The sequence below is a fragment of the Cicer arietinum genome, chromosome 4 (assembly GCF_000331145.2).
Source record: "Cicer arietinum cultivar CDC Frontier isolate Library 1 chromosome 4, Cicar.CDCFrontier_v2.0, whole genome shotgun sequence".
NCBI lineage: Eukaryota > Viridiplantae > Streptophyta > Magnoliopsida > Fabales > Fabaceae > Cicer > Cicer arietinum.
This window is the reverse complement of record NC_021163.2, coordinates 59,919,505-59,931,093: the sequence shown is the minus strand read 5'-3', so window position 1 is coordinate 59,931,093 and position 11,589 is coordinate 59,919,505. Positions and strand designations below refer to the sequence as shown.

At 28.0% G+C, this 11,589-nt stretch overlaps 1 protein-coding gene across 1 annotated transcript; it reads right to left on the bottom strand.

The window, feature by feature from the left end:
- Positions 1 to 4,024: 4,024 nt before the first annotated feature.
- On the bottom strand, positions 4,025 to 6,826 carry LOC101508456 (cytochrome b-c1 complex subunit 7-2, mitochondrial-like). Its single transcript, XM_004498596.4, has 4 exons — positions 6,598 to 6,826; positions 6,340 to 6,497; positions 5,563 to 5,610; positions 4,025 to 4,294 (listed from the first exon to the last, which is right to left on the bottom strand). Exons 1-4 carry the CDS (start codon positions 6,689 to 6,691, stop codon positions 4,226 to 4,228), a joined length of 369 nt encoding a protein of 122 aa, XP_004498653.1. The 5' UTR covers positions 6,692 to 6,826; the 3' UTR covers positions 4,025 to 4,225.
- Between the last annotated feature and the right edge of the window lie 4,763 nt (positions 6,827 to 11,589).

Here is an 11,589-nt window from a genome sequence, read left to right as displayed (position 1 = left end):
TCTTTTAACCTTGGTATTCTACAAAATTTATTTTTTAGTTTACCTTAATTGTTATTCTAACTTATGTCCATAAAGAAATGGATGATTAAGCAAAATTTATTCTTTTTAGCTTCATTGATATTTGAGAAATTTATATCCAAAACAAAAAATTATATATCGGAGGGTTAAACACAATTTCATTATTTTTAGTCTTAATTGATATTTTAGATTTTATTCATATTAGCTTCTATTCATAATATGGATAGTCAAACACAATATTCATATTCGTTGACTTATGAATTTTTGGTGTTTCAAATTCATTTAGTCGACGAATTTTGACATTTCTTTCTTGAAATTTTCTAAACATGAAGTTTATTAAATACGTTATAGTTTGAGGGAGGATATTAAATATATCTTAGTTGATTAGTTAGTAATACTGACTAGTTAATTATTTTACATTAATTCACTGTTTATTTAATTGGCTATATAAGTCTATATATTAATGTAAAGTAATTCTTTCAAACATTTATATAATTCAATTTACTTTTTTTCTATTTCACTTTTATCAATGATTTAAATCAAATATTGATTTAAGTGACTTATCAATCCACTTATACTAGACCCAAGTGTTAAAAAATGTAGTATTTGAGTCTATATTTCCATTATTTAATCTCCAATTTATTTTTTCTATTTACAAGGGACTCAAAATTTTAGGAATACCTATTAATTGTTGTGGACATATATGAGCAACTTAATAGAGCGGTGGGTGGCTTTGTTAGTGTAGGACAACCTTCTCATGGTTTCACGTGGAATGTCTAATATGGTTAGATAGAGGATAATTTAATTTAATTTCTTGTTTTTCCCCAGGATGGAATTAAGGCAGGTTTTAACTTATTACTCTGAAATATTACTGAGGAAAAATGAGCCATAATTACATTTTTCATTTTTTTTTATATATCTAATTTAGTGTTTATACATATGAATTTCACCACTTTATTTTGATTTTATGAATTTGTTCCAAATTTGAAAATTAAACAAATTAGCTAATAGAAAATCATTAATTGACATTTTTTTTTAAAAGAAATTTTTTAAAGGACTTATATACTGCAAAAAAAATGTTTAATAATAGTTTTGGTCATTTATTTTTATCAATTTGTAAAATGTGTGCTTCTATTTTAAATTCAACATTTTTTATTATTTTTTTAGATTTTTTCATTCAAAATTAGTGATTTGACATATTCTAAATCATGTATCATACGATTGTATACGATAGAATAATTTAGATATATTGATTAATTATATTATTAATTAAATTAAAAAAATAAATAATTTCAAAAGTTGAAATTGTAGTTTTTATAAGATTGTCTTATACTATTATGAATATTAATCATTCAACAATATTGTATCATATGTTACGTCGTTTAAAATATATTATATAATTTTATAATTAAGAAATAAAAAAATAGACTAAAATTTATAAATTTAAAAATAAGAGAATTAATTTTACAAATTAAAATAATAGATCAAATATGTAGCTAAGAAAAAAATATAATAGAATCCGTTGGATTGCCCCATTGTGGGGCACATTCACATCTCACGAACTAGAGTCGGAAAATGAATTGACTCCAAACACAAATTACAGAATCTGTATAAACAAAATTGTATTTGAATGGATTTAGTTAGATTTGTTTAAATGACAAATAAAGAAGTATTTAAGGTACATATACTTATATTTCAATCATCATCTTAAATTTAATAGTGTCTCTATCAAATTAGAAGAACTATGTGATAGGATTTTTGGGTGTCCTGTATTTGCGGAAGCGAAATATAATTTATTTTGTATAAGGAAATCTATTTTCTTTTTAATGAAATTTTATATTATTAACTTTTATTCATTCATTTATACATAGAATTAAATTATAATATTAAAACATATAATATTTCTAAATAAAGAACAAAACTAAACATAATTTAAATAGAAATATAAATTATATATTTTAATGATATTTTATTTTCAATCTTAAATATATTTAAATTTTTAAATATAAATAAAAATCTAAATAAAATTAAGATATTTAAATATATTATTTTTAATATTACGTGAAAGTATAAATTTACCTCTTAAAATATGTTTGAATCCTTTCTTTCGTATTATAAGAGAATGGTGAAAAAAGAAGATGATTGAAACTTAAAATGAAATAAAAGAAAGGATAAGTTAGGTGAGACGTAAATTAACTTTTATACAAAACGACTCGTTGACTCAAAAATACCTTCACTTATAAAACTTTAGACCAAAGCTCTTTAAATATGGGACTCATTAACATGTTCCATTTTTTCCTTTTTTTTTTTGTTACTTTCTTTGTGTGACATCTTTACCTAAGAGTAGTACTCTACTTATCTTTCTCACTTTTCTTATTTGAGGTTTCAATTGAGATAGACTTTAAAATGATATAGTGAATTTAGTTCATCATAAAAATAATTCTCACGATCAATAAAATTTAAGTTTAATAGAAGAAACTAGACTTTCACAACATAATAAATTTGCGTTTGAATTTCTGTTGATAGATGTACTACATTTAGTGTCTAACACTTCTTAATTCGAATATGATTATCTTATGTGAAGAGAACTTATAGAAAAAAAATGATTCTCACGAACAATAAATCTCTTATCAAACATCTATTTTATATATTCGAGAACTTAAGAGAGACAAACTTTTAAAAAAATGAATAAAGAAGAAATGAAAGCACGAACTTTGAAAAGAGAGATTTGGAGAATTTATTTTTCTTCACAGCATAAAATCTTTTGAAATAAGATAACTAAAAAAAGAAAAATATATGTTAAGATAGGTTTTGGAATTCTTAGATAAATTCTTCAAAAAAATTCTATATTAATATCGACAAATTTAAACATATTAATAATAATTTTTTTACAAAATTACTCATATCAAGTAACGTAAAAAAGCTTGTTCCAAAAAAATTGAAAGCTCCAAATTTTTTGAAAATTTAAAAATAAATTATTTAAAAAAAGAAACCATTTTGTATTAGATTTTTTTAAACGTTTTCGGATACACATCTTTGTTTCAGAAAATTTGACACCCCAAATTTTTTAAAAATTTAAAAATATTTGTTTTGAAAAAATGATTTATACCAGAAAAAATTTTCACAAGTTTTTCAGTTACAACTTATTCCAAAAAACTTGAAACTCTAAATTTTTTAAAAAAATTTAAAATAAATTTCTCTAATAAAACAAGTCTGGACCAAAAAACTTAAAATTCTCAAACTTTTTAGAAATTTAAAAAAGAAAAAAAATGATATGCATCAAAAAATTTGTAAATTTTTTACAAGTTTTTTGGTACACAACTTATTCTAAAAAACTTGAAACTTTTAATTTTTTTGAAAACTTAAAAATATTTTTTTTTTCAATACAAATATATTACCGAAAAACATAGATTAAAGATTTTCAGAAAATTTGAATTGATTGTTTCGAAAATCTTAAAATCATAAATAAAAAAATAGTTAAATTTGTAAAAAAAAAATTCAAAGATAAAGTTTACATTTTTGAAAGATCGTGGTAATTGATCACAACCAGTTATATTAGGTAATACCATCGAATGCCCTTAAGACACAGATTAAAATTATAAAAGCAAAAATTTTGTAATAAAAATAAATAATTTTGACTTTTCAACAGTTGAATACTCCTAGATTTTATTTGGAATGGAGTGTTTTGTAGTATACTTTTCATCACACAGCATAATTATGCTTTTGATACTTGAACAAAAGTCAAGAATCAAGGATTTAGAAATATATATATATATATATATAGTTGACTAGTAAGGAAAAATAAATTTTTAAAAAAGTAGGTCAGTTTTTTAAAAAGTAAATTAATAATAATAAAAATTATGAGTGAATTAATTTAAGAAAAAATTACAAGTTTTCTCAAGAAATATAGCTCCATCATTTAAGGCAAGTCTGACAGCGAGGTATACAACAAAAAACAAGCGATGATTTCAATAAAGACGGGCCAAAAAAATATGCAAGCCATAAATTATAAAGGCAAATTAGTTTATTGTTGCCATTTATTAGAAAATGCTCGAGGTAAGTTTATAGCATTAAAAAAAATATGATCCATATAAGGTTTCATCAAAGCTGTCGAAGATTTCTTCTTCAACGAAAACATTCTACCACAAAATTATACAAATCAGCATCCAATTCCAATCAAAATAGCTTCATGTAATACTTAAAGCACTTATGGGAAGGTTCGTTGATATAGGGGCAAAGCTCCCAATGCTTCACGCTCTGCTTTTTCCCTCTTCACCTGAAAATTGTGAGTTGGAAAGCATTTAGTATCACTTCTAGCTATTGATTTTTTCAAAATGAACACTTTTTGCTACATGTACATAAAATTCTTGCAAGTCTTACACCACTCAAAACAATCAAAAGTGAGAAATTCTTATATGCTTTCAATTTTTGAAAGTAATAAGCTCTTGCAATAAAAAATAAAACCTGACAAGCAGGAAGGATCAGCAGCAACAGATTGATTTTATAATACTTCAAACTAAAGCTAAATTCTTTGGTATATTGCTTCTAAAATTTCGTCTGAATGACAGATGAAAATGGAAGAAAAAACAATGAGAGAAAATGGAGAGAAGAGAAAATGAGGTGATTTTTTATTTGTTTGGATGAAGAAAAAGGGAAAGAAAGAAAAGTTTAAATTTTCTCTTCTTTCATTTAGTTGAGTAGAAAAGGAGAGGATGTATATTATATATAAATGACAAAAAAATACCCTATTCGTTAACATGTTAAATAAAGAGCCATGATCCTGTGAGAGTGTGTTAATTTGGAAGCAATGACCAAAGGTTTTCAACTAGGAGTGGTCTTTCTATTGGACTCTCAAACTACGAACATCAAAAGAACACCTTTTGATCAAGGATAGAAATAGATGTCAAGCTTCAAGACTAGGGGCGAAATTTGAAGATTTTTTTGTTGGTGATTTATCATTTTACTCCGTCTACATGTGAAGGGCTGTATGTGGGACCCATGGGTCATTTACCTTGTGTACTCCCATCTACATTACTGTGGCCAATTGAATTACAAATTGCATTGTTTTTCATTTGTTTCATATTTTCAAGATTTTGTATAGGAACCAATGACAACATATTATATTTGACAACACTGCTAACAAAAAGGAGCTGCAAAAATGAATCGAAATTTGAAACATAAAAGATTTCATGTTTCTTAAATAAACAGAAAACAAAAAGAAGCTCATCAATCATACTACTATTTTACTAAATGATTTCATAGACAACAAGAGTTCTAGCAATCTCAGCAAAGCATTTTGAGGTTAGGATTGTGTTCAAGGGAGTAGAAGACAGTCGAGACATTAACTAACTGTAGCCTACTAGTGTAAGTAAAGGAACTAACATCAATTCACATTAACAAGTTTAGTCCTAAAAAAGGGTTACCGAAAAAATGGACAATTGGTAAGTATGAAATCAACCTCCATGAAATATATTATAATAAAACACACACACACACACACACCACCGCCACATAATTAGTTACTTATATCATGAAAGCACTTACAAAGGTCAGCATCTCCTGAAGGTAGCCCCTGAACGGTGTTTGCATTGCCTGTAAAAAAATCAAAAACAGAGAATTCGAGTGCTCAAAATTTGACGTTTATGGTTAGAATAATCAAAGACTCTTCACACAAGCAAATATCAAACAAGAGCATTAGATCTTCTTTGATATTTTTACATAGACAATTCGAAAATACCAAATCAAAGTATAATAAAGAAAAAACACGAGAGTTCACTGGACATTCCGTAAAATTTGAATGGTCTGGATATCCACAATGAATTAGAATAAATCCTCATCTACTGTTTGGATAATTTACAATAAAATGCAGCAAACAAATAAACAAATTACATCTTACACCTTCGAATTAGGGAAAGTTGAATCAAGATTTTTTAATGACATAACTGAGGTTGAAGTTAAAAAATGTCCAGGATCGCTCCATCAATTTTTCAACTACAATTGAGACTGCGTCAATCCATTTAACCACAATTCTAAACAATATAACACCATAGATACAAAGAGATGCATTCCACCAGAAAACATTCTGTAATTTTCAATCGCAATTTAAACAATCTAAAACTACGAAACCAGAATCGTTATTTGGTTCAACTTCACTTTATTTCATCCATTTCTATCAATCAATATAAACACATCCACAAGGATTTTAAATAAATTTATCAAAAATTAACACAGAGTATTCAACTCCATCTTGCTTGTAAATTGTAATTGAAATTTTAAAGCAGCAACGGAAAATAAAAAAATAGAAAAAACTAACTAACTAACCTGAAGATCCTCAGGGAGATACTCATGCTTCAAGGAAAGGTCAATAGCACGCTTAAGACGCGCGTGGCGTGCATCCACAACCTCCTTGGGAAGGCGATTCAAAGCCTCCTTAATATCCACATCGTATAACGGATCGTACAGATCGTCGTATCGGAGACCTAATTTAAAAAAGATAATAGAATTTTACAAATCAGTAAAAATCGAAAACGAGTTCGGCAATTAAATTAGGGTTTCAAAGATCGAAAGAAATGAACTAACCGTATTTGCGAAGGCGATTGGAAACGGCTTTCATGTGTTGAGCAGCGAACCAGTTCTTCTTTGGATCTACAATCGCTTGAAGCAAGGACGCCATTGTTCTCTCTCGCTTGTTGCAGTTTCTGGAATAATCGAGATGGAAGAGAGGAATGAATTATGTGTGCTTTTTTTATCTTTCGTTTCGCCCTAAGTTTTCTCGGTCTACGACGACTAATTTTGTTTGTGTTGATTGCCACATCCCTTTGGATTTTTAATTTAAATATCCTCTTTTTCAAAAAATTTAATGAAAATGTCTAATGTAAAAAAAAAATATATTAAAATCTCTTACTTTTTATTTTTTTTAGGTCGCATCTCCTGTATATAAATATATCTTTTTCATTTTAACTTTTGATAATTTATATATTTTCATTTTTAAAAATTTTAAAATAATTAATTTAATTAATAAAAAGTAATTAAATTATTTAAAAATAAAATATAATAATATTAATAAAATTAAATAAATAAATAAAATCAAATAATTTTGTTTTATTAACAATTTTTTTATATTTTTATTCTGATCTAATAAATAAATAATAATAATAAATAACATTTTATATTATAATAATAATAATAAAATAATCACACAAAATACACCACGGTAAAAAATATAAATTAGTTTAAACATCGTACATGAAAATTACTAATTTAAATTTAATGTATTTTTTTTAATTTGTGGTATTTTTTTAATTTAATATATTTTGTTTTTTATTTTAATGTATTTTTTTATTAATATAATTTACTTTATTATTATTATTATTTTTATTATCATTATCTTTTATTTATTTGATTTGGAGAAAAAATATGAAGAAATCATTAACAAAATAAATTAAATTGTTAGTATATGCAAAATAAAATGCCATCTCTTACTAAAAAAAAAATAGTTCTTCACATGATTGCAAAATGCGATTTTCTACTCATGCCAAAAAGTAAGTCATTTTAGTATATTTTATTTAAAGTGGGTTATTTTAATTAACTTTTTAAAAAAATGATATTTAAATAAAAAATCTACATCCCTTCTATCGACTTGTTGTTTAATCCACCAATTTCTTTTAAATAAAATTTAATATTTGGTACAAAAACTTCAATCCCTTTTTACCATTGATTAATTATCTAAATACTTTTTCTTTACAAAATGATTAATTGAATGTTTAGATAAAAAAATAAGAAATAATACTAAAATTTGATTAATAAAAAAATAAGTCAGTGTAGTTTGTAATTGTTTTTATTTTTTATTTTTTTTATTTTAATAAAATGATAGATAAATTCATACACGTTTGAAAATTTTAGATTCGAACTCGGGATATGATATTCAGTTTAACAATATCGATATTTGTCGGTTGAACTAAGTTTTATATATTTGTAATCGAGGTATTCATTCACACTTTTGTTATTGTTAAAAGTGGTACTCAATTAAGAAACATTTGAAATATAATATGTTTTGGGTAGGAAGTTTCAGTTAGTTAGTTGTAAATACTTTAGTTTGTTACTCATAAATTGTAAATAAATTGTATATAAGTCAAAGCAAGCAAGACTGACATTAATAGAACTCAGAAAATAGAATGCAAGGTTGTAGTTTTGCAAACTGTAAAAACTAGCAGCATAAGTGCATAAACATTATAATCATTTTTATCTCATTATAAAATGATAATTCAAGCCGTATTCAGTCCCCCCCAGATGTAGGAGTTTATCTCTAAACCGGGTTAACAATTGTGTGTGTTTATTTTAGAATTGAAAGGTTTAAAATTTGTTAGTTAGAAAACGGAGAACATTCTCTGTTTCTGAAAATTGATAATTCTCTGTTTTATTTTACAATATGAACAATCTGTGTTTTACAAAAACCAAGAACATTATTGGTTAGTGACTGATTGATCTCCAATTTCAACAACAACTAGTATCAAGAGCACATGAGTATTCGATTCAAAGGAAATATGGCATCAACAGAGTATGTACTTGAAGAATTCGATGGGACGAATGATTTTGGGTTATGGCGTCTCAAGATGAAAGCTTTGTTGGTTCATCAAGGTTTGACAGAAGCACTGGGATGAGAGAAATACATGGCATCAACACTACCAGAAAAGAAGAAGAAGGATATCGTGAACAAGGCTCATAGTACTCTAATTTTGAGTCTTGGAGATAAGGTTCTGAGGGAAGTGTCAAAGGAGACACCTGCAACAGGTATTTGACTCAAATTAGAATCTCTATACATGACAAAATCATTAGCAAATCGTTTATACTTAAAGCAAAAGATATATACATTCAAGATGCAACCTGAGAGGCCAATTGAAGATCATATGGATGAGTTTAATAAGATTGCATTATATCTTGAAAATATTGATGTAAAATTGGACGATGAGGATCAGACACTATTGTTGATAAATTTATTACCAAGCTCTCTTAAAAATATGTGTGATACACTTTTTTATGGTAGAGATTCTTTGTCATTAGAAAAAGTACAAGTTGCACTAATCTCCAAAGAATTGAAGAGGAAGTCAAATGGAGAAAAAGAAATCAGTGGTGAGTGATTATTTGTCAAGGCCAACGCAAGGAAGAAAAATCAAAAACAGAAGAACAAGTTCAAGAATAAAGAAAAGGACAAGTCTAAAATAAAATATTTCATATGCAAGAAAGAAGGGGACTTCAAGAAATAATGCCCATATTGGAAAGGAAAGAAATGATCAAATAGTGATGATGATTATGGAAATGCATCTATAGCCTTTGAAGGATGTGAAAGTACATAAGTTCTTATGGCAAATTTGACTGAAATCATGGATGATGACGAAGTGCTTGACTTATAGTGTTCATTTCTCATGACCTCAATTAGAGATTGGTTTCTTGACTACAAAGAAACTGATGGAGGCAAGGTGATTATAGGGAACAAATAAGCCTGCAAGATTGTTGGAATTGGTTCAATCAAGTTGAAGCTAGATGATGGAACCATGAAGATTTTGTCAAAGGTAAGACATGTTCCAGAGCTAAAAATGAACTTAATTTCTTTAGGAATGCTGAAAGAAGCTGAATGTTCATACAAAGTAGAGAAAAACACTCTAAAAGTCATAAAAGGATAATTGGTAATCATGAAGGGAACAAGGGGTCATGACATCTACCTTCTCAATGGTCAATCAATGACAAGAATGGCAACAGTGGCTGTTTAAGCATCAAGCAAAGCCAACTTGTAGCATCAAAGGTTGAGACATGTTAGCCTAAATGGAATGCAAGTTCTAGACAAACAAGGCATGTTAGGTGGAGACAAGATCAATGATCTTGAATTTTGTGAGCATTGTGTGTATGGAAAGATGCATAGGGTCAAGTTCTCTATAGGAAAACATTGCTCAAAAGGAATTATGGAATATGTTCACAGTAATCTATGGGGCCCTGCAAAAGATTACTTCACATGGAGGTAACAAGTATTTCATTGCATTTCTTGATGATTATAGTAGAAAAATATATATTTACTTGTTGAAAAGTAAGGATGAAGCATTAAAAACCTTTAAAGATTGAAAGTCTATGATTGAAAATAGGACTGACAAAAGGATTAAAATTGTAAGGACATATAATGGTCTTGAATTTTGTAGTGAAGAATTCACTAGCTTTTGCAAAACTCATGGTGTGAACAGACATGGGACTGTAAGGAGCACACCTCAGCAAAATGGACTAGCGGAAAAGATGAATAGAACCATGCTTGAAAGAATGAGATGCATTATGTCAAATGCAGGGATGTATGCACACTTTTGGGGAAAAGTTGTTCATACATCTTGTTATTTGATAAATTTGAGTCATTCTACTGCAATTTAACTCAAAACCCCTCAAGAGATATGGATTAGGCATGCTGCAAACTACAATCATCTAAAAGTATTTGGATGTGCTTCATATTACCATGTAAATGAAGGGAAAAGGAAACTAGCCCCTCGAGCCAAGAAATGATACTTTGTTGGACATCCAACTGGTGTAAAAGGTTATAGGATTTGGTATCCTAAAAGTAGGAAATGTATCATTAGCAAAGATGTTAAGTTTCATGAGGTTGAGCTATATAAGTCTGTTAACAATGATGCGAATAAAAGCTCACATCAAATTGAAGATGAGAGATTTGATCTTGAGGTGGAGAAAGTTGGAGAGAAACGAAGAACGTTCTTGGAACAACAACAGACTCAACAAGACATAACTGAGAGGTTTGATATTGAGGTGGAGAAAGTTGCAGAGAAACGGATAACGTTCTTGGTTTCGGCCACAGAAAAGGAGAAATATCAACAAAAACCAAGAATGTTCTAGGTTTCAGAACAACAACAAGCTCAACAAGACAAGATTGATGCAAATCCATCAAAACATGTTATGTTTCCAGAGCAGGAATTAGATGAGTATAACCTCATCAAGGACAGATAAAGAAGGACATCAAAACCCACTCAAATATATGGTTATGCAGACATGATCAGCCATTCATTACATGTTGTTAAAGAGATCATACATGAAGATCCTATGAACTACAATGAAGCTGTCAGGTATCAAGACAAAGACAAATAGACTTTAGCTATGGCTGAGGAGCTGAAATCACTGGAGAAGAACAACACTTGGGAACTCACACCTAAGCCAACCAACTCCAGAATTATAGGCAACAAGTGGATTTTCAAGAGGAATGAGGAAATTCCAAGAGTTGAACCACCCATGTTCAAAGTAAGGCTAGTAGCAAAGGGATTCACTAAAAAGGAAGATGTAGACTACAATGAAATCTTTTCTCATGTAGTCAAGCATGGATCTATAAGGATAATTCTAGCCATAGTAGCACACTTTGACATGAAATTGGAGCAGATGGATGTCAAAACAACATTTCTCCATGGTGATCTGAATGAAACAAACTTAATGCAACAACCAGATGACTTTAGGACTCAAGGAAATGAGGATTAGGGCTACTTGCTAAAAATATCACTCTATGGGTTAAAGCAATCATCAAAGCAATGGTATTCG